We start from the raw sequence: 27,500 nt of genomic DNA on the forward strand, positions 1-27,500 counted from the left end.
CTCTCCTGGTGGGAGCAGGAGGGGACGATGGTGCGGCGGCGGCGCTCGGCACACGCCTGATCCGGGCAGGAGCAGAAGAGCAGCGGGTAGCTGAGCTCCCATGAGACGCGCTCGAAGAACTGCCGCAGAGCCTGCAGGGCGTCAACACGTCATCAGCTCTGATTTAAGGACAGTTACAGCTAAACTCTTCCTGTCACATGAAATCAGCAGCAAAGATAAAAACACTTTTAATCCTGTGAACGGTTACGTAATAAAACACAGGCTCAGCTTCAGTCAGGAGGAATGAGACACGGAGCAGCAACTGTGTTAAAACCTTTTAGTCTTAAAGAAGCTTCCAGACTGATCCAGTGAATGAACCCGTCTTTGTTTAGCATTCAACACAATATAACATCAACAGAACTCTGCTCCCACCTTCTGACATCTTTTCCTGCTGCACGGCTCCTGATTGGCCACAGAGGGCTGAGGGGGCGTGGCCTTGCTGCAGATGGAGTTGTAGGCCGAGCGCAGGCGTTTACACGTCTCGTTGAGGTTACACGCCTTCGCTGCGTCCAGACAGGGGTTACAGGGTTTCCCCGCCTCAGAGCAGGGGCTCATCTTCGACAATGACGAGTCTGAAGAAAAGAAAATGAAATACATTAATACACAGCAACAGACAACACAACGGGAAAGACGAACATGTCTGCATGTGTGTTTCAGTGGATGAGGTGAGGAGCTCTGTGCTACTACAAACAGGTTTATGAACACTATCGTACAGATTCCTTTTGCTCAGGTGAGATGAGCTGCAGCTGGAGTGGTGATCTGTATCTGTATGGAGAGCACGTGCAGGAGACGGGACGTCTGGTGGGAAAGCACAGATATCTGCACAGTCGGTGTGTCAGTGCTTCGAATGATCTTTAAACCTCTGGAAAACGTCAACATGTGACTTTACACACGAGCTTCTAACTTCACTCTGAAGTCTAACAGCAGCACGAGTCGGACTGAGGAGCAGCTTTCTACACACAGCAGAGCTGAGAAGACATCTGCTAACTTTACAAACACATTCACATGCAGGAAGGGACAGGGCGGTGTTCCTGCAGGAGGAGGTGCTGCAGAGTCACGGTGAGATCTGATCACACGTGTGAATGTCACATCACATGTGGACACCATTTCATTCTAATCCAACACATCCAATTAGACGAGACTAATGGGAAAGACAGCTGTGACCTTGACCTTAGAGAGCCCTTTAGAGCGTGACATGATGGCATTTCCCTGAGTTACAGCTGCAGACTCGACTATATGAGGAGTTATTATGACATATTTTTATCTGTTAAACAGTCACAACTCTGAGGAATGTTTTCTGTTAGAGGGCAGAGTATTAAATGTTTCGTGCACTGCAAAAAGCAGACACTGTTAAACTGTTTTAATCCAATTCTAACATGCAAATGAAACTGGATGGAAACACAGCGAAGCCAAAGCCTCAGTTTGGACATCTACAGGAAGTTGGTACAAAAATAGAGCTTCAATTAAGAGAAGAATTAAATTAAATAAAAATATTCATAAACTGCAAATTTATTCAATAATTGTGTCTTGAATTGAACAAAATCTCCTGCTAATCAGACTAATATAAGCCCACCCTCTGGAGCTCAAAAATGAAGCCAACACTGAAGATGCAGCATTAGGGGCGTGGCCTCTTTGAGTGACAGCTGGGAGCTGCTAGCTGTCTGCTAGGTGTCCCCTCAGCTAACTCAGTCACTGAACGTAACCTCTGGGCCGTGCTTGTGCATATTTGTTCATGTAGATATCAGACGATCTGTCTTGCTGTGGACGGTCTCGTACAAGACTGAGATATCTGCACGTTGACTCAAAGTCTTAGTGACGTAAGTGTGACATCTTTTTACCCTCAAACTAATGCAAACTTTATATTACCACACTCGAGATGGTTGAATTCATCAGAGAGAGAGAGGGGTGAGAGAGAGGCCACCGCTGAGAGCTGTCATCACCTCCGTCTGTGATGTCACCGATAATTAAATATGAATATGGACACGAATACAACACGTGTGTGTTTGTGTGCAGTATCAGTGCGTTCAGTCAGAGCTTCACACTGTGCTGCTTCCCCTGCAGATAACCTTGGTGCTTCTCGTCTGACTGAACACACACACACACACACACACACACACACACACACACGCTCAGTCTCTTTGGTTCTCCGTACGTTCCAGTTTACAGGAAGAGAAGTACTGTAGCGCTTTAAAGCATTTTATTACAGCTGACAAAGTCTCCTCAAATGGAACATATTTTTCTTCAAATTCAAACATCTCCTGGCACTTTACAACACACACACACACACACACACACACACACACACACACACGCACACACACACACGCACACACACACACAGCCCTCAGCTGTATAGATAACAGTGTAGCTGTGTGTTTCCAGGAAGCTGATTCCATATTGAGGATCTGCTGCTGAATGAAACTAAACATCTTCCTCTGGAGACTCGTGTCTCGTGTTTTCCTCTCTGTAGAAACACGCTCATCACAAACAAACAGGTCTCTCACTGTAACTGTCGCCCTGTGTTTCACAAACAGATGAGACATGCCTGTTGGGTTCAGATCGTGACGTGTAGCCACAGTTAGGTCTCCCACTGGTTTGTTGTGGCTCGAGTTAGCATTGAAGCTGTCACCATCTTGTTTTGTTGTTTATTTGGAGCAAGAAGTGACCATATTTGGAGAAGAGGAAGGATACACGTTACTGCTCCTAAATCCCACGTCTTATAGAGATCTTTTTTAGTCAGATTAGTTCTTGCCCTTTATTCAACCTGAAGTCGCTCCTCACCTCAATCTCTTTGAAACTCGTTGTAAATAAACACTTCTGTTGTTAAACCTCAGCAATCTGTCCCTGTGACTGCCTGGGACTCAGGGACGCTGAGTCCTTTCCAGACGGGGCGTAACAAAGCTTATCTCATGGCTGTTATTTAAACTTCTGCCACCAAATTATTAGCAAACATCTTTAAGTTTGTCTTTCTTTGAAATCACTTTATCACAGAGCAGCTCCGGTGGTTGTAAATAACAAGAAGAACGTATAGAGGAAGTAGAGTTAGGACTCCTCAGAAGTGGTTTCATACTATTTAAGATAAGATAAGATAAGATAAGATAAGATAAGATAAGATAAGATAAGAGAGACTTTATTGAAATTCACTTGTTACAACAGCTCAAAGTAAAGGACAGGGAGAAACCAAAGTGATTGAGTCTATTTGTCTCAGTATCTGTAGGGATGTCCTGAAAACAAGCATCCTAACACATAAAAAGGGGGTACCACAGGGGTCTGTGCTGGGTCCCTTAAAGTTTACTAAAGGTATTCATGGATCTACCTGGATCCCAGGACCTGGGACCCAAACAGATTGTATGTGTAATACCCTAGTGGATCTGATAAGACCTGTGAGAAGCAATGATCCGGTCAAAGCCAGAAGAACCTTCACTGTCTGGGCTTCCTTCAAGCAGAATGTGGACAAAGGAAGCGCAGAAACGTGAAGCATAGCCGGTTACATCTCGGACTGTTGTTACTCTCGAGCCTGAGGAATGAAGGACAGCAAAGTAATATAAGATTAGAAAAAAGATCAAACAGTAAGATGGGTTAAAAAAGGGTCTTGTTACCGACATGGCAGACATGTTTAGTTTTGGAAACGGATAGTAAGTCGAAGGTTTCATCTCCAAAACTGGACTGATCTCAGTTCTCTCTCCTCTCAGGGAGACTCACCAGGTTTCATCAATTTAATGAATATGTATTTTTAGAAATGATTGGGTCCGTTCAGATGTCGGAACAAATATCAATTAAGGTTCTAGTCGCCTCAATAAGACTTACAGTATCAGCTTTCATGCAGATGACAGTCTTGTTTGCATTTGGCTTCTCCTCAACTCTTCAGCTCCATCCATCCATCTATCCATCCATCTATCCATCCATCCATCCATCCACCCATCCATCCATCCATTTCCCTCTGCTTCTCCGGGGTTGGATCGCGGTTGCAGCAGGCTAAGCATGTTAGCCCGGGCATCCCTCTCTTTAGCAACATTCTCCAGCTCCTCCTGGGGGATCCCGAGGTGTTCCCAGGCCAGGTGAGATATATAATCCCTCCAGCGAGCTCTGGGTCTGCCCCGGGGTCTCTTTCCAGTTCCAGAAAACCTCGAAAGGGAGGCGCCCAGGAGGCATCCTAACCAGATGCCCGAACCACCTCAGCTGGCTCCTTTTGATGCGAAGGAGTAGCGGCTCTACTCCGAGCTCCCTCCGGATGTCTGAGCTCCTGACCCTCTCTCTGAGGCTGAGCCCGGACACCCTGCAGAGGAAACTCATTTTGTCCGCTTGTCTCCGCTTGTATCTCCTATTATATTATATATTTTTCACGTTTCTGCAGAATCTCAAGCTTTGCCTGAACACTCGAGTAATTCCTTTTGTTCTCAATAACCAATCATTACAGTTAAATACACTTATGTGTAGTTAAAGTTTGGATCATAGAAATCTACGGGATGTTGGTGAGATAGCTTCTGATAAAACTGGGTTGACCAAAGAGATGCTTTGCTGCCACGCTGCTCAGTGCACCATGAAACGATGTGGTGCAGTGTCTTTGTGCGTTGTGAGTTATCACAGGAGATGACTGTTGTCCTCACCTCACCACTGTGTTCTGTAAGAAACCGGAACAAGAAGAGAAACTACATCGGTATTATTTATAAAGGTCTCCTGCAGCAGCTGCCTCAGTGCATCACTTCTCTCATTTAAACCCACCGCTCAGCGCAGCAGATCTCAGGCCTGTTAAACTGCACTCACCCCTCGGGTAGATACTGAGCTTGGACAGACCGCCTTCCACGACTTTGCACCTCATAAACTGAATGAATTAAAAAGGAGTTTAAGATGTGGGAGTCTCATCCAATTTTAAACTTTTTGGTGAGCAGTAAAAATAACGTCTCCATGCTTCATCTCCACAGAGAGAGGAGTCAGGAAAGTTTGGGCCGTCTGCCTGATGTTGGCGAGATCTACTGTCGGCTATTTAAAGCTTCTCATTTAACCAGCAGTGCAGAAAACGTTTGACAGAGAGGAGGACGAGACAGGAGAGAAAATATGAGCGGTAATCAGTTTAGTCACAAACAGTAACTTCAGGCAGGCGTCTGGGTGCACAGCAGCTGGCTGTTAGATCAAATTATAATAAATAAAGGAGCGCCATCAGTCAGAGCGCTGACGTGGAGATTTAAGAAGTCATCGAGTATGTGGGAGGCCGATGTTCCAGACTTTATTGGAAAGATTATTCCAGTTTATCACAACTTGTCTCTTATTTATTTAGTGGTTATAAAATGATATTTCCCATGGGTCCAGACATTTCAATCTGTCCTCTCCGCTGATTGGTCAGACTAAAGATCAGCCAATCAGTGTGTTTAGTTGGACTTAAGATAGATTGTGGAGCTGCAGGTGTGTCTTTAACCTGCATTCTTTCACATGGCCAGAACTCTGCTGGTTTGTGTGATTATATAGAAGTCTATGAGAAAATGGTCCAACTTCTCTCTTGATTTATTATAATTATTATTAATGAGTTTATGTTTAGTTTCAAGTCTTCTTCAACACAGCATGATGTTCATTTAGTCACTGATGCTCCCACTGAGAGTCACACAGACCAGGAGGCAGCGGAGGGTTCGAGATGACCTGGCTGCCTTAAATCAGTGTTTTTCTGAATGGAGTCTGGTGTGTGTGCAGAGAGCGATGTAACGTCTGTGTGTGGTTAAAACAATCCTCTTCCTCTGTAACAAAAAGGTCTATCTCTGTAGGGATCCTTTCTGTCATGTTGTCACACACTTAGAAGAACAATCTGAGCCTGTCAGTGGAAACAACAAGAACTTTTAGTGGACGACCTTTGACCCATCAAGGATTATGTTGCAGCCATTACAGCCTGTTTCACTGCTGCAGGATAAACACTTGAGCAATCCAAAATATGTGTACCTATTTGTCATTTACAAACCCAAACATGTCACCACAGGGCCCAGGTTTAATAACACCAGTATTCCCCTTTAAGACAAACATTTGTGGTTCTTGCATGAGGCTTAAAAACTCTCTCAGGAGGATCCCGGCAGGCAGAACCTCCAGGGCCCAGATTTATGTAATTTAAAGATATGATGTACTGTTTCCGTTCGTCCTTTCAGCTAAAGCTGGTGGAATATCTTTACATCTTCATTCCTGACAGATGGCAGAGTTATTCTCATTCTCCTCCTCCGAGCGGAGCCACTCTGAAGCCAGACAGAACAGCAAGAGAACATGCACGAGGATTTACCTGCATATGTCCAGAAAGCTAAATGAAGGCAGCTCAGCGCCGCCGAGGTTTGTAGAGTACTTGTTATACAGAACATTTGATGGTGTGTTCAGGAACGGTCTGGAAACATGTGCTTCCACTACATAAATAAACTCTTCAGTGTTACTGTCTTAATGCAGTCAGTTAAGAGAGCATGTTTGGTCTCTGAGGAGCCGTTCATACCTCCTCTCATCCAGGCTTATTGATCGTGTGGAATGAAACAGGCTTCCTGCGCCTGCAGCACACTCAGCTTAACGCTGTGAGCAGCTCTGTGCAGCTACAGTTGGAGGATGTCAGAATAAAGACTTCAGCTGCTGGTTAATGAGTGTTTCAGGTTCACACTGTGTAACATGAGAGGTCGTAATGTTTAACCTGCCAAGAGAGTGCATCCGTCTCTGAGTTCTGGGGTTAACATTTGAATTTCAAACAAACAAGCAGAGACCAGAGACAAACGTCTGAGGCACGAGGACGCAGGTTCAACAGTCAAACTTCTTCATGGTTCTTCATGAAGTTTATTTAAACCGCAGTGAAGAAAAGACGCACTAATGCTGCGTTTACACGAGCTGGTTACACAACAGTCTTCAAATAGACTCGACTCCTATTTCCATCAGCGTCACTCTCACAGTTTAACCCTCTCAACCCGAGGCACCTTCTCTCATCTCCGCCATCCTCCCTCTCTCCTCTTCGCCGTCTTTAATGTATCGCCTGGCTTGCTCTACCTCACCGCAGAGAAGAAGAAGAAGAAGGAGAAGAAGGAGAAGAAGAAGAAGAAGAAGAAGAAGAAGAAGAAGAAGAAGAAGAAGAAGAAGAAGATGTTTGAAAGGGAACAGATATATATAGAGAGAAAGACAGCGAGTATCCAGGGCAGGAGAGCGGGCCAATTAGAGAGTTGCCCTGGGTCGTCCTGTTATCTTTCTCACACACAACCTCAACAGGATAAACACACAAAGCCCTGCCCTGGGGTCTACACACACACACACACGCACGCACACGCACGCGCACACACACACACAAACACACACAGACACACACACATACATACACACACACACACACACACACACACACACATAGAGACAACACTCCCTCACTCACACAATGTTTTATTAAAACACTGTGTGCTGCAGCGTCCGTTCTCCATCACACACACACACACAGCCGAGACATGATTTAACAAGGTCAAAAGCAGAACTGGAGGGAGGAAGTGGGGGGGGGGGGGGGAGAAAAGAGGCCGAGTTGTGACAGAGAGAGAAAGTGAAAAGAACGAGGGAAGACGTGGAGAACAACCGAAGGGCCAGACGCTCCCTCCTGTTAGTAACACACTGAAAGCTGCAGAACAGGAGGACAAACACACACTCGTGTTGGACGCACGGCACCTGAACGCACCATGTTTACAAAACAACAGCATACAGGTAATCAGGACAGAAGGTGACATCTCTATCAGGGTTTTCCCTTTTGTTGCATTTTATATTATTCATTGTTTTTGTGCTGAAATGTGAAAACAACAGAAAACATGGTGGACGACAAGTCAGTCACTAAATAATCACACATAATAAAGACAGAAATAAACAACAACAAAAAGTAAACAAACAAACAGAGAAGAAACAAACGATGTTCTTTGAGAAGTTGAAAAGTGAAACGAGAGGGTTTCAGTTTGATGTGCATCTGTTTTGCATTTTAAACATTAATAATCAGCTCTTTGTGAAAAGTATCAGCAGATGAGCTGATAATTAAAAGTAGTTCTTTGCAGCCGCACAGCTGAACGACGCAGGTAAGCCTCTGTCTGTCAATGAACCACTGAGCCACTGATCATCCTGCAGAGCTGATTGTCTCACTTCTAATCTCTGTTTACAGATTCTGCAGAAACATGTAGAATTTCTGGGGCGAGACTTTGGTACGGGAAGTGTTCGGATTTCTGTTTGTAGTCCGAGTAATACTGACCAATCACGTGTCAGCAGGCTTTGTTGCATGCAGGAAAAACAGTCCATGTGGAGAGCAGAAGAGGCGGAACATAATCCAGAGAGAGAGCGAGGTAGAGAGATGGCACCAGAAGAGATAACGCCTGTAACATGTTGTTGTGAACAAAATGTACTCGTGGCCTGCGAGATTCTTATGACTCCGCTGCTCCGTCAGCAGGGGCGTCATTAAGGACCCTCGCAGGTGACTTCATCAATCAAACAGTTGCCCTGGAAACGCATCAGAATAAAAGCATTGTGCACAACGAGGGGAGTCTCTCCAGACTGTCAGACTGTTCTTTACCAGAAGCGTAAACATTGCCTGTCATGTGTTCTACAGATATAAGCATTAATAGTGCTGATATATGATGTCAGTGTGACGCTCCACTTTTCATTTTAACCGTCTTTATCAGACGGTATATAAACACGTCTCCATCTGCTCTCATTGTACGGGATTGATGCCAAAATACTCCCTGTGATAGGCGCTGCCATCTTGCAATGGTGATGTCATCTGGAGCCGCTGTAGCCACTTCTGCTAACCAAAACACACACACACTTCACTTACTGAAAAAACAGCAAAGCTCTGAGAATGTGTCGTGCGATGGTCTGGTAATGTTTTGAGCGGGAAGTTTTTATCTGGTTCCCAGAATGTTCCTTTAATAGCAGGAGAACGTTCTCTGAAGACATCTTCAGAAAGTTGCAGTGTCACATTTTATAAATCACGTTCTGATAGTTCAGGCCGTGCTAACCTCCTGAAAGGATCCTCAGCATGTTGCAGTCAGCATGTTCTACCTTTGTTTTACCATGTTTTATAGAAGGCGTTCTGACGTCGCCGGCCTCAACAACATCCTGAACAGATCCTCAGGATGTCGCAGTTCAAACGTTTTGTCTAAGTTTAAGTTTTAACGTTACAAGAACTTTATTTGAAATGATAAACATCCTTAAAACGTTCTTTGAATGTTAGATTAAAACGTTTTCTTGTAGGTAGGTTAAAAACTGAAGTGAAATCGCCTGATCTTGTTTTGTTTCTGTTTCTCCTCAAAATTGTGGAGGTTTAAATTAAAGCACATTCATGATGTTCACTGGGCGGTCTCCCAAAGAGAGACAAGACAACTGCATGACGCTAAAACTGCATTCAAACTGCATCATGTAGCATCGAGCTAATCCTAACCCAAATCCTAATCCAAGTGTTCATCCTAATCTAGCCCATTAAAGGAGCTGTTTGCATAGTTTTCTCTCACTGTCGTCTCATGTCTGACCTCAGAGTTAACAAACTGCAGCTTTATGTTTTCTGTGAATACAGACGAGGATGTTCGTCTCTCACAACCTGTCGACATGAAATCTTTAAAGCGAACATCCGTCTTCATGTCTGTTCCTCTGTTTGTTTCTGAAGCTGCTTCCGGAGGATCATCACTCTCATTCAGCCCGTCTGCACTGCTGCCAGGATTGGTTTAAATGTTTTAGCTAATCACCGTTAATCCCAAAGAGCCTGAAGTTTAACCTCGACGGAAATTAGATGAGATTAAAAGTAATGTCTTAATTTCTTAGTGACTTTGAAGAAGAGAGAAGCAGCAAAATTAACGCCAGACATCTTTATAAAACCTCAAGTTAGAGAAATATAAGAAAACGGAGAGGGTTATATTTGATGTGCTTTCTTAAGGTGACTTGCAGTTTTAATATTTGAAATAGTTTAAGTTCTGAGAGAAACTAACTTTGACAGTAAAAACAGAAGGGATGATAGACGTACTGACTGATACTTCACTGATCCCAAACTGGGGAGTTTTTATAGAATTTAATATAACTTAAAAAAAACGAGACCTTTCCTGTCCTTCTCAGTTTCAGTCTGAGGAATAATGTACTTGGCCACGTTCCACTCTTTGGCCTCCTTCCTGTGCTGACAGTGCTAACGTTAGCTTAGAAATGAGTCAGCTAACATCTACAAACAAGTGACACCACCTCAACAAAAAGCACCTAAAGTGTACTCAGTGAGGCCCGTCTAGACAGAAAATAGGGCCGATTCTGTCAGTGAATCAAATTCATGGTGCATCCTTTGTCTGATTTTGTTAGCTAATGTTAGCTTCTGCGCACACACAAAGATTTATTAGCTAGCAAACAAAGCAACTTTCTTGGTTGGAGAAGATAATTCATCCAGACTCCCGGCTCTGATCGAGTACATTAATTAGCTAGCTTGATGTTTGCTAATGACTTTATCAGCTGTTATAAAGCAACAACACCTGAGGCAGCGTAGCTAAGTTACAGCTAGCTTGCGAACCCTAACCTTCTTGCTCGTCAGAGTTCACTAACTAAAATCTAAATGAGTGGATGCGTTAGTGGCTAACTTGTGGAGTGACTTCAGCTGACATGATCCATGATGCTAACTGATGTTTAATGACAAAAGGTTTTAAATTCAGCAGTAAGAGAACAAATGTTTAGCCTGAAGCTAACTCACACACAAAGATGTGCTGTCAGGGTGAGTGCAGCAGCAGAGTGTCGTCTCTTTCTGTGAGAGCAGAAATATAAGAAAACACACACAAACACACACACACACACACACACACACACACACACACACACACACAGGGACAATCTCCATGTTGTTTTTCCCAGAATCTACAGTCCACACACACACACACACACACACACACACACACACACACACAGATGAAGCTGTGTCAGTAGGAAACGTCTTACTGCTCTCCCCTGTGGATAGATTATCTCTGCTCTCCTCCGCTTTCTGCTTTTTCTGCTCTCCTCTCACATTTCCTCTCATCCTTTCTTCCCCTTTCTGTCTTTGTCTCCTTTCCTCACCTCCTTCACTCTCTTCCTTTTCTTGTTTTTCAGTCCCTTCTCTCTCCCTCTTTAATATTATTTACTCCTTTCTCACCTCCTTGTATGTCCTTCTTGTTTCCTCTTTTCTTCCCTCCTCCATCTCTTCACATCTCTTTCTCCCCTCACCTTCCCTCTTGTTTCCTTTCCTCCTTTAGTTCTCTTTTCATTGTTTCCTTAACAATCCTCTCCTTGTCTGCTCTGTATCTCTCTTCTCATCTTCTTTCCCTCCTTCTATCCTCGTCACTTGTGTCCCCTTTTTTCCTCTTTATCTCCTCTCCTTGCTCTCTTTCTTCTTCCCCTTTCCTTACTTCCTTTCCTCTTCTTGTTTCCTTTTTTCTTCCTCATCATCTTTCTTCTCTTGTCTTCTCTCTAACCTACTTGTTTCCTTTCCTTGTGTCCTCACCTTTCTTCTCCTTGTTTCTCTCCTCTCTTCCTCCCCCTTTTCTCCATGGCACATCTCTCCTAGTGTCCTCTTTGACCTACTCTTCTCCTTTCCTCTCTATCGTTCTCCTTGCCTCCTCTCTTCTCCTTGTTCTTCTTCTTTCTTTCTCCCTTCTCCCTCTGACCTTTCTTGTCCCCTCTTTTCCCCCCTAAATATACTTTTCTCCGATCCTTATGTCCTCTCCTCTTTAATTTTTGGTCGCCTCGCCTCCTCTTCTCTTCCTTTCCCTCTGTCCCTCATCTTCTCTTCTTTCTCACCTCCTTATTTCCTCTTTTCCTAAACTCCTCCTTCCTCTCCTTTCTGTCTTCTCTTACCTCTCTTTGTTTCCTCTCCCTCTTTCCTTTCCTGTCTCCTATTTCCCCCTTAGACATACTTTTCTCCTTTCCATGTGTCCTCCCCTCCTCTCCTCTTGTCTCCTTTCTCACCTATTTGTCCCCAATCATCTCAATGATTCCTCTTTTCCTTCACTCCTCTCTTCCTCCCCTCACCATCTTTCCTCATTTTTCTCCTCCTCTCCCCTCTCTAACTTACTCTCCTTTCGTCTTCTCCTTCTTTGTCTACTCTCCTTGCCTACGTTCTTTTCCTTCCCTTCTCTCCTTGCCTCTTCTCCTCTCGTCTGTTCTATCTTGCCTTTTCTCTCACCTACTTGTCTCCTCTCCTTGCATCCTCACTTCTCTTCTTGTTCCTCTCCTCCTCCCCTTTTTCTCCATGTGACAACTCTCTTCTCCTCTCCATCTCTCCTAGTGTCCTCTTACCTCTTCTTTGACCTCCTTGTCTCCTTTCTCGTTCCTGTCCTTGCCTCCCCTCCTCTTCTTGTTTCCTTTCTTATTTCTCTCCTCTCCATCTTTCCTCTTTTGTCTTCTCTCTCTCACCTTGTCTCCTTTCCTTGTGAGACCTCTTCTCATAGTTTCCCTGCCTTTCTTTCTCTCCTCGTCTCAACTCTCCTCTTTTCCCCCCTCAGACACACTTTTCTTCTTTCCTTGTGTCCTCCCCTCCCTACTTTTTGCGCCCCCCTCCTCTCCTCTTCTCCCCTTTCTTACCTACTTGTCTCCTCCCCCTCTTTCCTCTCCTCTCCTAACGATCTCACAGACCCTCATTGATCGTGTCGTAGCACAGACTGACGTGAGGATACTTAAAGCCGGCCGTCGTCCTGTGACGTCTTTAATCATCGTCAGACAAACGTTCAGCTCTCTGATGTGAAAACAAACGTTGGTGGTTAATGGATGCAGATTTAACAGACCTTTACGAAGATGAAGCTGAAGGAGAAGAGGTTTTTATTTAGAGCAGAGAGGAGATGAGGCCGCTCATCATCTGCAGAGTGATTGAGTCTGATTAAGAAGCAGGACACAAACAACATGCTAATCATGTTAGCATCAGGTGTGCCAGAATATCAGCCACATTTTCCACCTGATTTTGCTCTCTGCCTCTGGTTAGATTACCTGAAAACAGATCAATAAGTGGTCATAATTCTGATATTTGAATCAGTGTGAGGAGAGAAATAAAGTGAGTCAGCAGGCGTGTCTGACTCCTCTCCCTCAGTGTTTTATGTCCACAGCCTCCTGCGGCTTTGACTCTTTATCACTGACAGATATTTTCTGACACAGCTGTTGATCTTTTGTTCCCACGATTCAAACAGCAGAGAGAGTGACTCACAGTCTATAAGAGGAAATCTGAATGAGACTTTTACTTCCAGCCCTGTGGGAGTCTGAAGTAACACATCTCGCTCTGTAACTATTCCTGCCGGAGGTCTGATGTTATTCCACCGAGCTACAGGTGGCTGTTATATAAAAAGACAAGAGGAAGACATCTGGATGGGTAACATGGATGTTGATGTTGGAGGATTTAATTTGTGTATTCACGTAAAGATTCACACGTTGAATGTCAACACTTTAAACCTGCAATGAAAGCTGTGAAACACTTACCTATCACCACTTTTAAACTGATATATACAAACAGTTGCTTAATTACACATGCAGTTGTTAAAAGCAACATATGGAGTTGTCTTTGTGTCCACCTGTTGAATCTAATTCAAATATTCTCTCTCTCTTAGCTCTGTTTTTGGTCTCCACCACCTCCTGAGGGAAATATGGGTCTCATAGCTGCTGAATGTTTCACCATATTCCCAAAGTCTGTGTCTGTCTGCTGTTTTCTGCTGAGCAAACAGCAAGATTTACTCTCTGAATGACTCACAGGTACAAACAGAGTGTGAGTGTCTCCAGTAGATGTGTGTCCACAGACAGACGTTACATCGCTCTCTGCACACACACCAGACTCCATTCAGAAAAACACTGATTTAAGCTCACAGGACACAGGAGCTGCTGATCTAAATCGGTTATTATGTTTGTGGTATTATTTTACTTTCCTGTAAGTTCAGATCAAACACAATAGTTGTGTGACCCAGTAAGAGATACTGGCTAACAGATCAAGGCAGCAGCAGAGCAGCAGCTCCCCTGTTCTGTGAGCTTAAATCACTGTTTTTGTCAATGGAGTCTGGTGTGTCTTAGTGGACGACCTTTGACCCATCAAGGATTATGTTGCAGCCATTGCAGCCTGTTTCACTGCTGCAGGATGAACACATCTACTGAAGACATATAAGAACTTTTTTCTGCCTAGTCATTTAAACACAGCAATGTAAAACAGAGCCCAGGTTTGAACACAGCAGAATTACTCAGTGTCACAATAAGAATTCAGTTTGTGAAATACTGTGATTACTGCAGCTCCGACTTGCTTACACTCATTATAACCTCCCTGAAAAGTTGAGTACTTTCACTCCTGCTCCTTTCAAGTCTGCAAACTACTTTTGGAACTCCCTTTGTCACAAACACACACTCTTACAAACACACACACACACACACACACACACACACACACACGCAGCTCCATATTCACAAACACTCTGTCACGCCGAGCCTTCCCCTCCAATCAATTCGCGCCACTCTTGTCTGAAACATACTTTAATGTTCCAGTGCTCTTTCTTCTGCCACTGCTATTTAACACACTGCTGTATTATCCTCTTATCTCTGCCTCCCTCCTCGCTCCCTCTCTCTTGTCTCCTCTTTATCTGCTCCGAGCATTCCCGGCTCTCCCACTGTGAATCTTCACATCATGCTTTCAGATTGCAGTCGACAGGTGATTTGAGGGACATGGACACACTGCAAACAGCTTTAACAAACACACACACACACACACACACACACACACACACACATGAATCCTGCACATGTATGCGCAGGCGTGTGCAGATTGTTGTCATGTTTTCAGCGGTGTTATAGGTCTGATATGGGAAAATATGAAATGTCACACACCACCTGCACGCTGTCTCCTGCATGTGAGAGAGAGAGAGAGATACAGAGAGAGAGAGAGAGAGAGAGAGAGAGAGAGGGAGAAAGTGCTTTTGAAGTTGCATCGGTTGCAGCTCTCCTGCTTTGCTCATGTTTGTACTTGTGTTGTGTTAATCTGAGAGAGCAGAACCCAATTTACTGAGCTGCGAGTCTATTTCACAGCTGTTTGACCACACACACACACACACACACACACACACACACACACACACGGTGAAAGTGTAAATGACGATGTATTGCTCGGGGCTTCTGACATTTAAACACTCCTCACAAACGTGTGTGAAGCAGACGGAGAAAGAGAGCGCGCTGTGCAGCAGCTCTAATGTAGTGTGACCAATCAGAGGACGGCTGATGGAGTGATGGGGGTGGGGGGGTGGGTGAACGAGTGAATCACAGATGCAAACATATTTTTGAATATGAAATAAATGTGCATGTGTAAGAGAAGTGGACCACGAGAGGATGGTTGAGGCTGATATTAGAGGCTACAGGAGCAGAAGTCTGCAGAGAGCTCTTCTCTCTGCCCTTCAGAGGCTGTGCTGCTGTCTGCTTCTTTCAGTCACACTCACACACACACACACACACACACACACACACACACACACACCTTTGTTATTACACAGACACGCATTCATTCACACGTTCACAGATGGAGCGAGCGGGCCGAGCGGGAGACGATCTGCTACGTTTACCATCACTAACTGCTGCTGCAACCTTGATGAGTGTGTGTCAGCGTGTTCAATCTGCTCCACACACACACACACACACACACACACACACAACCACACACTCACAGTATCTACACACATGAGCCGTACCTGAGATGATGGAGGCGTGTCTGAACTCCTCAGAGAAGTGGATCGGCTCGTACGGAGACGTCTCGTAAAACTCCTCCCCTGAAAGACAAGGAAACAGGAAAGTGTTCAGCATGTACACACACACACACACACACATACACACACACGAACACCTGGCTCCACCTGTAAACTATCGTCAAAGTCAAATTGTCCGTGCTGTTTTTATCACACCGTAAAAATAAGCACAGCAGTAGTTTGGGGTCCGGGAACGTTGAGCCAGCAGCTGTCACAGGAACATTTAGTGTTGATATTTATTTATGAAGCCGTCTGAAACAAAAGTGCACAACCTGAATGTTCTCCCAGTTTCTCCCACACAAACACAAACATCAGGCTCCTTCTCGCTCCTGTTCGGAGCCATCAGGGGCTCAGATGTGATGTGGATGTGACAGTGTGTTGTGACAGCTGTAACATATAAAAAAAAAGGTGTCACATCTGACAGATTTGATCACGTCGAGGCTGTGATTCAATCTGAAACTCATTTGTCTTTTTAACCACACACAGCCGAGGTGTGTGTGAGGCCCTGCTGTCGACGTTTCTCAGGATTTCAGGCTCACTCAAAGTTTCTGCGTGACTTTGAGGAGACGTCGTGTTCACTCTGCAACACGTCAGGAAACAGGCTGCTGGTGCTGCGACTGGGAGACACATGATGACTGAAGTCCTGTTTCACTGTAGACATCTGGTCCTTACATTTATATCTGGAGTAGAACTCTTAGTTTGGTCTGTGAGAGAGTGTGTTACGTCCTCGCTAGATCCTCGCTCGAGCCGGAGGTAGTTTCAGAGCCTCCATATTGAGAAGCACGTCAAAGCTCTTCTCTCTGCGAGGAGGAGCGAGGCGAAATCACCTCGTTTCGTCTCTGCTCGCCTGCTCTCCTCGCGTCGCTCCGTGCATCGCGAGTGGGAGGGATTAGACGCCACTGAGGGATGCATGGATGCAATGTAAGAGACTTGAGAAGCAGCCCACAAAGAGCAGCAGAGAGGAGGCATCCGGCTGCGTGTGTGTTTCCTCTCCATCGCCGTCTCCTCTTTATCGTCGTGATGTTTGCACATGTGGATCAGCTTCTCTGCTGTTGGTTTTTCAAGCTGACTTTGTGTTTTCTTTAGTTTGTAATAAACTCCTTTATTCATCCTTTGCTCCTCCCGTCTTTGTTTCATGGTTACTCCCCTCGTCCCTGAACCATCGTCAGGAAACGTAACACGAGCAGCTGTAAAACTGTAAAACACGAGCTTCAGTCAGAGTTAGCACGCTGATATTTCAGAGAACACCTTTCAACCACAGAGAGCCTCACGTGAGACAAAAGATATGAAGGCAACATGTCGCAGAAACGAGGAATACAAAAGTACATCTAAAAAGAAGTAGGAGGTATAAATGAGAGCTAACAGCCTCAAGCCTTTGAAACAAATTGTTAGCATCGTCCTCTTAAATAAAACCCACGAGATAGAGCGTTCGTTCTTTTTAACTGAAGGCTTCCGTCTTTTAAAATCAGCACGTTCCACGTTAACTGTGTCGTGTACTTGTGTCGCATGAAGACTTAAATCATGGTGGCAACACAGAGCGCTACGATCCGAAATAAAACCACTATAGCTCGAGCATAACTTACAAAACTTTGTAAAGATTTTAGGGACATGAAGCTCATGAAGGTTTTGGGTTAAACTTCCTGGAAATTGTTCTAGAAATCACCAATAAAACATCCGGTGACCGAGCCGGGCCGGATCTCAGTCCTCAGACATGAAGACGTTCTCACTGCTGCACGTCTGTTTGTCAGCAGAGCGGAAAGAACACACTGCGAGGTGTGCACGGGCCACTGAACGAGGCATTTAACTGTAGAGCAGTGCCCGTGGCCTCAGGTCTACGCTCTTTGTGTGTCTGAGTCCCTGTCTTTGTGTTGATTTAAAGCAGTGTGTGTGTGTGTGTGTGTGTGTGTGTGTGTGTGTGTGTGTGTTAACATCATGACACAAACAAAGAAATGTGAGCAACAGAAGAACACACAGATAAGATATACAAACAAAGTCGTGTATCATGTTGCTCCACATGTCAGAGCCCATCAGATTTCTGTTTCATAATGTCGACTTCTCTCTGCAGCGAGGCGACAAACAAACGTCCGAACGTCACATCAGGACGGTCGAGAAGGAGACGCAGGGACGGACGATTCAACGTCAGTGTTTGTGCAGACGTGAGCGACAAACAAGAGACGTGCAGACGCTCCGTTACTATGCAGCCTCACAGACGATCAACAGGAACAGGAAGGTTTCATCTTCAAACTCTTCAAAGTCAAACTTAAATATTTCACCTGTAATCTTTGGTTTGGACTCAACCTGTTCAGTCAAACATGGAGAGCTCCGTACTTCGACAGGAGTCCACCCTGACGGATCATCATGATAAAATGATGAGATGATTTGTGGAGCAGGACTTTATAAAAGGTGACAGCCTCATTACATCAGCTGTGACTCAGTGTGACAGCTTCATGGATGTCTGGAGGAACACTGGACTCTGTGTTCAAAGATGTCGCCTCGGTCCGTCGTGTGAAAGTGGCTCACTGTGAGGAAAAGAAGGCCTCCATGATCTTCCTCACGATTACTGAGCTACATTTGTTCAACTGTTTTCAATCTGTCTGAAAGCCACCGTTTGGAAAATCAGCCGAGAGTCGGCTGTCTAATGCAGAGCAACATAATGACAGAAACAGGAACTAAAAATGATCCTTCAGTGCTCTCAAGGTTTGTTACCAGAGGCTGGATAATGTGCAGAGATCTCCTCCTCTCAGCGTTTCTCTTGTGTGCCTGAATGAAAGATATTTTAGGTGAACTGAACGAATCAGGTCGCAGCTCATGAACGAGAACGCGAGCGTAGTTCACTCTGGAGACAGTGAACGGCCGCTCACGTTCATAGAGAGTTGCCGAGCACTGTGTTTTACGACTCCATCTAGCATGGCTAATGCTGCTAGCAACTCAGACAATGAATGCAGCTGCTGAAGACTCTTCTGAACGTCTGAAGGAGTTTTGTGAACAAATCAGTTCAGATTCCAACCAGAAAATCACATTTTTATGCAAATTGTGCCGAACGTCACATCAAGCAGCGAGTTTGAAACAACACATCGCGCAAATATCTGGGAAAATATCTGTGAGTGCATGAAGAAGAAATCATCACTGAAGAAGAGCAGCTGGGTGCAGCTGGGTGCAGCTGGGTGCAGCTGGGTGCAGCTCGGAGCAGCTGGGTGCAGCTGGGTGCAGCTGGGTGCAGCTCGGTGCAGCTCGGAGCAGCTCAGAAACAAAAGGAATGAATGTGAACTGGTTCACTTTAATCTTTGAGCTCTTTGTGAGTGTGAACTTTAACAACACTGCTCCTCTCTACAGCAAACAGACGCCGTGGTATGAAAGACTACGAGCGTTAAATCAAACCGTCACATTACAAACGAGGGTCTCTAAAGCCAGAGATGTGGACTCGAGTCATGGTGACTTGGACTCCAGTCGAGTCACTGTTTTGAAGACTTGCAACTTGACTTGACAAAAAATAAATGACTTGAGACTTGCCTTGACACGATGACTCGGATGACTTGCGTGTGTTCATAAGTCTGAATGTTAGCTGTTAAATATAAAATGATATAATTCAAAGTTTCTGTCTAACTATCAGGTATGTACGCAGCGCAAACTGGGAATCATGATTGGACGACTCAAAAAAGCTCACTGGTATGTGATTGTCATGATTGGATGGCTGGCTGTCAGTCAAACTCCTCGCTATGGCAACATGCAACATCAAAGCCCCCAAAGAGAAGCCTCATCAGTCGTACTCGTTACTCCTCAACATGCTCTCAGAGCAGACCATCATCATGGCTGCGTCTGTGCCGAGATAACACAGATACAATTCACTGTCAGATTACGTGAACAGGTTATAAACTGGCCAATAATATCATTATTAGACGGGCTGCTAACACCTTGTGGTCCTTGGTAACACTGTCTAAAGCTCTTTGGAGGGGCTTCATGGGGTCTGAGCCGAGCTAACGCTAACTCTATATTAGCTTGTTTCTTTGATAAAGAATCAGACAAACAAAAAGCTTCGGTAAATGATGATGTTAAAAATGATGATGTTAAAAACGATGACGTTAAAAACGATGAAGGAAGAAAGGAGTGGACAGCTGTGTTACAGGAGTCTTACAGGTAAATCAGGAGACTCGTGAAGGCCGATTTATGAGTTTGTTACGACATTGAACCGAAAAAAGGAACAAAAAGTCGAATGTTTAAATTGAACGATCACATCTGATCATATCTGCAGTAAAGGAAAGAGAGCGGTCTGTGTGAACATCTCAGCAGCTGCTGATCACACCTGGAGTTTACGTGTTTCCACCTGTGTCTCCTTCACAGCGCTCGTGTTCCTGTGTGCGACTCTTCACATGTTTAATCTCACGACATGTTTTTCTATATTTGTACCTGAATTAAATCTGCATGCTCTCGCCCACACAGCATACATACATTACTGTGACATGTGCATCATCTGACAGCAGCAGCAGCATATTTGTTTTGATGTTGAACATGTGTGTGTGTGTGTGTGTGTGTGCGTGTGTGTGTGTGGCATCTGTATTTCAGCAGTGTGTGTCTGCATGATAATCACATGTAAGAGAGGAAGCGAACAGATTTATGATCTTTACACATAATGAGTTCCTGTCCACTGATGGATGCATCGTGTGGAAACGTTCATGTTGTATCAACATGTTCAGACACTTTAGTGACAGTTAGGAGGCTGATGAGTCCACTGAGTGTGTGTGTGTGTGTGTGTGTGTGTGTGTGTGTGTGAGTGTGTGTGTGTGTGTGTGTGTGTGTGTGTGAGTGTGTGTGTGTGTGTTGCCTTTGACATATTACGTGATGTTTATATCATGGTGATCAGTGTGTCCGCCTGCAGCTGCTGTGATGTGAGCTGATTGGCTGAGACCCTCTGATACATGAGCGGCTCAACGTCTGTTTAAAAGCCGCTTTTTTATTTTCTTGTATTTCATTGAACTTAAATATCAGAGTCTTTAAAGCGAGCTCGTCTTCTGGTTTTGTAGGCCCATTTAGCGTTTCACCGTCGGACCAGAGGAATGTTGTTAATGTAAGAACAGTCGGAGGGAACAGCCCGCTTTCTTGTGTTTGCACTGCAACAAGGAGCAATCATCGTTGTCAGGGTGTTAACACCAAAAGACACTACATACAACATCAGTACTGAGATGTGAATCACCAGAAAACAAGTCCATAAGTCACATATGGGAAAGTAACATGAAGCAGGGTCGTAAAAACGCCGAGATTGAATCAGAAACGGTTGATCCGAACCAAACTCCATTCAAAAAACCACAGAATTTAGACTTTTTTCATAAACCTGCATCATGATGTAGTTATTTCTGCTTCTTTTTATTACAATTAAATCTCAAAAAAATGTGTTAATTTTGGGATACAAGTGCTGCAGAAGGTCGTAGGTCATGATGCTACATGGCAGCCTACAGCATCAAGTGTCGAGCCACTGACCAAGCCTCCTTATTTAACACTCACAGTAATAACTGGCTGTTAACAACACATTCTTAGTGTAAGTAGGGCTGCAACTAACAACTGATCATCGATTAATCTGTCGATTATTTCCACGATTAATCGATTATTGATCAGATAAAAAGAAAAAAAGCTCAATTTTAGGATAGCCGAATTTCAGCTAATTAGCGATAGCTTAGCGTCCGCTCTGACGGACAAACACACGATTACAAGTTCATTTAAACACAACGTGACGGACAGAAATACGTTCCGTCAGTTTTCTCTCCATGTTGTGATGTTTAATGAAGCTGGGCGTTAGCTTTATCAAGAGTTAGCGTTAAATTAGCTTTACCAGTGGTGTTAGCTTATTAACAGCTTTACTACCACAGGATACTGTCCTCTGCTGCTTCACCAGCGGCCCGGCTGTGGGCCCATCACTAAGCGGAGAGGAGAGGAAACAGACGGAGTTTCAGTCCGTTACGTTTGGTTCTAAATGAACGTTAGAAACCGTAATCGTGCGCTTGTCCGTGTAAACGGACACTGATCTACCGCGGCGGACACATCATCAGCACTGCACAACAAACGGAGAGTCCTCCGAATAATTCATGTTTGTCTCAGAGGAGACCGGAGACATTTTAACTTCCTGTATTCATCACATGAGCTACACAAGCCGCGGCATTGGCTGGCTGCCCCCAGTGACGTTTTCACAGCGCACGCCGTGCATCATAACAAAGACCCAACTAATCGATGATGAAATCCGTTGCCAACTATTTTAATCATCGATTTTAATCGATTTAATGGATTAGTTGTTGCAGCCCTAGTTGTAAGCAGAAGTAAAAACATTTGAAGTCTTAATTAATGTGTAGTAACGGTCAACAACGGTTTCACTGCATTATCATTAGTGCCCCCCTTTCCTCAGTTTCTGAGATTGAATCAGAAATGGTTGATCCAAACCAGTAGAAGGTCACGATTCAGGATGTCAGCCTACAGCATCACAGTTTGTATTTCACCTGCTGGGAGTGACAGCACTGTTTCTAACATACTATAATGTACTTTAAGCAGCTCTTTTATTATAAGTCATTGTCTGTTACATATGTACAGCAGCCCAGACTCTTACAGGAGTTTGTTCAAACAGGTACATTAATAAACACTGGGAGCTGCTTAGAGCTACATTACAGTGTGTTATAAACCATGTGTGACATGTTCATGTGGGCAGTAAGCAAAGTAAATTGAAGCAGCCAAAGTGTGGCTGTTTATTCGGACATAAAAAACGACTGTCCTGATTGTATTCCCCTCACAGAGCATCAGTCTGAACACGACTCCTCAAACACTAAACACAGCACTGACGCACGAGCTTAGCATCGCCTCCACAGCCGTCAATCACAGAGCTTGTTTTCTTTTTACCTCTAACAGGAAATGGACTGAGGATTAGAGCAGCCAACACTTCCTTTATCCTTCAGGTAAACACTCAGCAGACACTCGTGCTGCATTCAGAGGCGGCGTGACATTTCCACCGGCGTCTCTGGGAACAGCCTGTGCCGTGCCAGGATCTCCAGACTGACAACTTCTCGTCCTCTGCTGTTTTGTCTTTAATCTCCGCGTGCTGGAAGCCTCGGCCGCCCGTTTACTGCAGTCCTGTTCAAACAGCGGCCTGGATTTTAAAGCAATCACTCGCCACCCGAGCATTTGTCTGGCATTTAGCAGTGACGCGCTATCCCCCCCGCTGCTCCGCTGGCATCGTGTCCCGCAGAGCTTCAGCTAATTTACTCTCACAGAGGGAGATAACACTTCATGAGACGACACAGACAAGTGGAGCAACAAATGTACGAGTGTTCCACCTGCCATGTTCAGGGTGTGTGCACGCGTGTGCTGCAGGAAACAGCAGATGTTCCACGTGTTCATAAGGGGGAAAAAGACGAGACGTCTCTGCAGGAAGTCTGTAAATAAACGCTGGCTGGAGTTCAGACTGTGTGAGTTTATTTCAGGGTAATGTCCATAGATTGGTGCTGAGGGGAGATGAAAGGAAACTAAAAACAGGCGGAGGTATTGGCAGCTCCGTGTCTGTGATCACCGGCAGCAGCTACATTTGGAGAAGCTGCTTTTTGCATCATTAACAGGAGCAGACGCAGCAAAGCATCCTGGGAGTTCTGTGCATATTAGAGGAGTCTGCAGGAAGTGGTTTGACCTGTATGTAGAGATGTGAGGAGTGGAGGTGAAGAGGTTTAATGCAGGTTTGTTTCCCAGCAGGACAAACAGACGTCAGCGTGCTCTAAAGCAGATCTGAGGCGTGAGCAGGTCAGAGGTCTGAGCGGGGCCGAAACTCAACTTATGTCAAGTAACGAGGAATAATGTTGACCTGTTGGCGGCATGGCCTCTGGGTGAACAGCCAGTATTTCAAGCTTCTGGTGTAGCCAGGTGTCTGATCAGCATCAGTGACTTCCTGTTCCCTGCACAGCTGAATGTTAGCAGTCTCACCAGCAACCTGAGACACGACAGCTGAGTCGGACGACCTCTACAACCTGACTATCACATGCACTCACATGCACAGATTCATAAAAAGCTAAATGCTAAAAATATGCTAAAAGATAATTGATAAAGAAAGCTGATGGATTCCAGGACTGTTTCCACACGGGGGGGGCTGGAGCCTATCGCAGCTGTCATTGGGCGAGAGGCGGGGTTGCACCTGGACAGATCACCTGTCAATCACAGGGCTGACACACAGAGACAGACGACCTTTCACGCTCACACTCACACCTACGGTCAGAGTCACTAATGAACCTAACGAGTATGTGTTTGGACTGTGGGAGGAAGCCGGAGGGAACCCACGCACGCACACTGCACACAGAAAGGCCCACTACGTCTGAACCGGGATTCTAACCAGGAACCTTCTAGCTGTGAGGCAACAGTGCTAACCACTGCACCACAATGCCACCTGTATAAAACCAGCTTACTCACGTGCAGTCAGTCAACACTACTGTAGGAGCGGCCAGTTTAGCACGTGTGTTTGTTTCTTGCTAGGTGTAAACATTAGCCTTTGTACTCTGCGGCTCCGCCTCAGCGCCGAAACGAAGCTCCGTCCTCGTGCCACCTTTGTCATTCTACATCGGACCGAGCAACGCCGGCGTAAAGCCGCCCCAGTGTGTGTTTTTGAATAGCGTTGCTGCGTTGCAGAAGCGTGGTGCTGTTCCGCCCCCGCCGCTTCGCCTCTGTTTAAATGGAGACTAGATGTTGACATGAGCACATCTGTTGGGTCATTGGTCAGGTGATTAGGTCAGGCGTTTCAAGGTCACACAGGTGAACAGGAAGTTAAGGTGTGGAAGCAAACTGTTCTCACCGCAAGAAAGACAGCATTGAGTAAAAACCATTGGCATATTATCATCATCATCATCGTCATGGTAACCATCGTTTTACAGTAAGTGAGCATGTGCAGAGACCATCGATGATAGTCACTACAACGACCCAGACAACGAACAGGAGAGACAGCTTCTGACGGCCGAGACCTCGCCTGCAGACTCATTCATATGCGGATATGTGTTTATATAGATTAGCGACAGATCAGACAATACATGACATCACAAAATCATTCATTATTCACCATCTGGACAGTCTGAGGAGGAAAGTGGAACATGGACGTCTCTGAACAACCCTGCATGAATCTGAATGTTTCTCCGTACTCGTGCTGAAGTGAAGAACCGACACAAAGAGCAGAAGCAAAGACTCTCATGAGAACATGTCTGATCCTCTTCTCACCTCTCTCTAAACACACCTGCTCTGACCGGAAAGACGCGGGCGCAGTGGAGTCAAAGTTTGTGTTGAGCAGAGACGTGTGTGTCTGTCAGCGAGCACAGACGTCACTTTGAGTGTGTAGTCATTAAAAAGTGCTGCTCAGCCATACGTTTAATGATAACACACGCTCTGTTTCACCTGAAGGTTAATTATCACAGACATGTTCTTCAATTATGAGCCACCTTCAAACCAGGCGAGCGTGGCAGTGTGTGTGTGTGTGTGTGTGTGTGTGTGTGTGTAAATGAACTAGTAATCCAGCCTGAGGGAGGGCGAGGGCGGTGGGGGGGGCAGCAGTGATGATAAACAGGGCAGATGTTTATGTATGAAGCTTATACCTGCAGGCATGGACACACACACACACACACACACACACACACACACACTCACACACACCTGGTACACGCTGATCAGCTGTAATGAAAATGTGAAGACTGTCATGAAGAACTCTGGTTGTGTGTTTCCTGCTCGTGGCGTTTCTTTACTGCACTTATTGAACTATTTTGTGAACATGCACACAGATGGAGTCGATGAGTGTGAAGGACACGTCTCTCATTTATTTGTTCACTGTGAGGCGTTCAGGGCCCTCAGGTAAACTGGGACAACACGTTTACACACTACGCTCCTCACCTGTGGAAAAACCTGACAGCTCATTTAAATCAGGACTGAAAACATTGTTGTTCACAGCAGCTTTCCATTCAATTTAATACATGACTTCTTTTTAATCTCAAACTGTTTGTCTTCTTTGTTTTTACTGTCTTTTAACAGACGCTCTCTTCAAACACACCAGACTCCATTTATAAAAACAAAGATTTTACCTCACAGAACACAGGAGCTGCTGGCCCCATTTGCTGTTGTTGTCTCAATCTGCTAGTTTTTCTGTTTTATTAAACAATTATTGAGTTGGATCAGAACTAACATTTAAACACCGGAGTGACACCAGACCTCAGGCAAGCTAACAGATCAAAGCAGCAGCAGAGCAGCAGCTCCTGTGTCCTGTGAGCTTAAATCAGTGTTTTTCTGAATGGAGTCTGGTGTGTGTGCAGAGAGTGATGTAACGTCTGTGTGTGGTTAAAACAATCATCTTCCTCTGTAACAAAAAGGTCTATCTCTGTAGGGATCCTTTCTGTCATGTTGTCACACACTTAGAAGAACAATCTGAGCCTGTCAGTGGAAACAACAAGAACTTTTAGTGGACGACCTTTGACCCATCAAGGATTATGTTGCAGCCATTACAGCCTGTTTCACTGCTGCAGGATGAACACATCTACTGGAGACACTCACACACTGTTTTTATCTATTAGTCATTCACACCTCAAAATATGTTTAAAAAAAAAATATAGGACCAAGGTTTAAAAATGCTAAATGTTATTATGCTACATGAATGTTATGTCTCTTGAGGTAAATGTGCGTATACTTGACTGTGAAAATATATTATTTGTAGTGAACTAAAAAGGGTCCTGTCAGAGTATAATGTATAATGTTTTATGATAAATATTATCTCCAACCTCCAGACAGAATCCCGGTCACTATTGGTCCTGTCCCTATTCTCTGATTGGTCAGAGAGGCTGGAAGAAGTCCTCCCTGTCTTACAGAAACCTTAATAAACACTGAAATATCGTCTCCTGGCATCTGAAACATGTTTAATGTTTGACTCTCTGAGCTGCTGATTAAAGTTCAGGAAGGATTGTGGTCTTTCTTAACTGTTAAAAAGCCAGAGCTGAGCTGAACAACGAGGCGGACTATTGATTTTTTTAATATAAGGCCGAAACCAAAATCTCTCCCTGATCTGAGCGGAGTGTTTTAGTATTCCAAACATATCAACAGGTGGGCTGCAGGATGCAAATACCACCCCCGGCATCCAAGCTCTGCAGTGACCGACCAGAGCAACAAGCTACAACAGCCCCGATCATTTCCATAAAAATCTAAAACAAAACAACTCTAACTCTCTAAATTTGGCGAAACTGGATCATATTTCACAGATCTTATTTTCCGTCTTGCTGCTCTGTCCCAACTCTCAGTGATTTATGGCTTTCTGATATGAGTGGATAGCTTTGCTAAAGAAGCAGCTGTTATCCTCTGATCGGGCCTGAACGTTTCCTTTCTGTGGTACAAAAGTTGCGTTTAAGACAAACATTTCCTAAGTTCTCCAAACTCTCAAAAGTCAGCCAGAAAATAATTTCTCTATTAAATTTGTTTCACCAAAATCTGGCCCTATGAGCGCGCCCCGACAGGAGATTCATCGTCCTTTCTGTAGCATTTATATCAGTTTGTGTGTTTTTGACTTTGCATCATTTAAGTATTTATAGTATGTTTTTTTTAATTAAATGTTCTGTGCACTCGCAGCTGTAAACAGTCCATCCTGACTTCCTGCCTGCGTCTGCACAGTACGACGTTTCACTTCCTGCATCAAACATCTCTGACACACATTCTGCAAAACAAATCAAGACTTTCTAAGCGTGTTTGTCGACGCTGACGGCAGATGTTTTCGATCGCTCAGTC

The 27,500-nt window shown here is 44.8% G+C and overlaps 1 protein-coding gene across 1 annotated transcript in view; it reads right to left on the reverse strand.

The window, feature by feature from the left end:
- Positions 1-27,500, reverse strand: part of gfra2b (GDNF family receptor alpha 2b) — a 90,113-nt gene that overhangs the window by 31,795 nt on the left and 30,818 nt on the right. The window contains exons 3-5 of the mRNA XM_069673123.1: positions 15,693-15,770; positions 412-611; positions 1-131 (exon numbers count right to left, since the gene is read on the reverse strand). The exon at positions 1-131 is cut by the window's left edge and continues 57 nt beyond it. Coding sequence (XP_069529224.1) covers positions 1-131; positions 412-611; positions 15,693-15,770 — 409 coding nt within the window. The remainder of the gene's footprint in view (positions 132-411; positions 612-15,692; positions 15,771-27,500) is intronic.

The sequence above is a fragment of the Semicossyphus pulcher genome, unplaced genomic scaffold (assembly GCF_022749685.1).
Source record: "Semicossyphus pulcher isolate SPU_LCO1_2020_fin unplaced genomic scaffold, fSemPul1.0.p SCAF_22, whole genome shotgun sequence".
NCBI classification, from domain to species: Eukaryota; Metazoa; Chordata; class Actinopteri; order Labriformes; family Labridae; genus Semicossyphus; species Semicossyphus pulcher.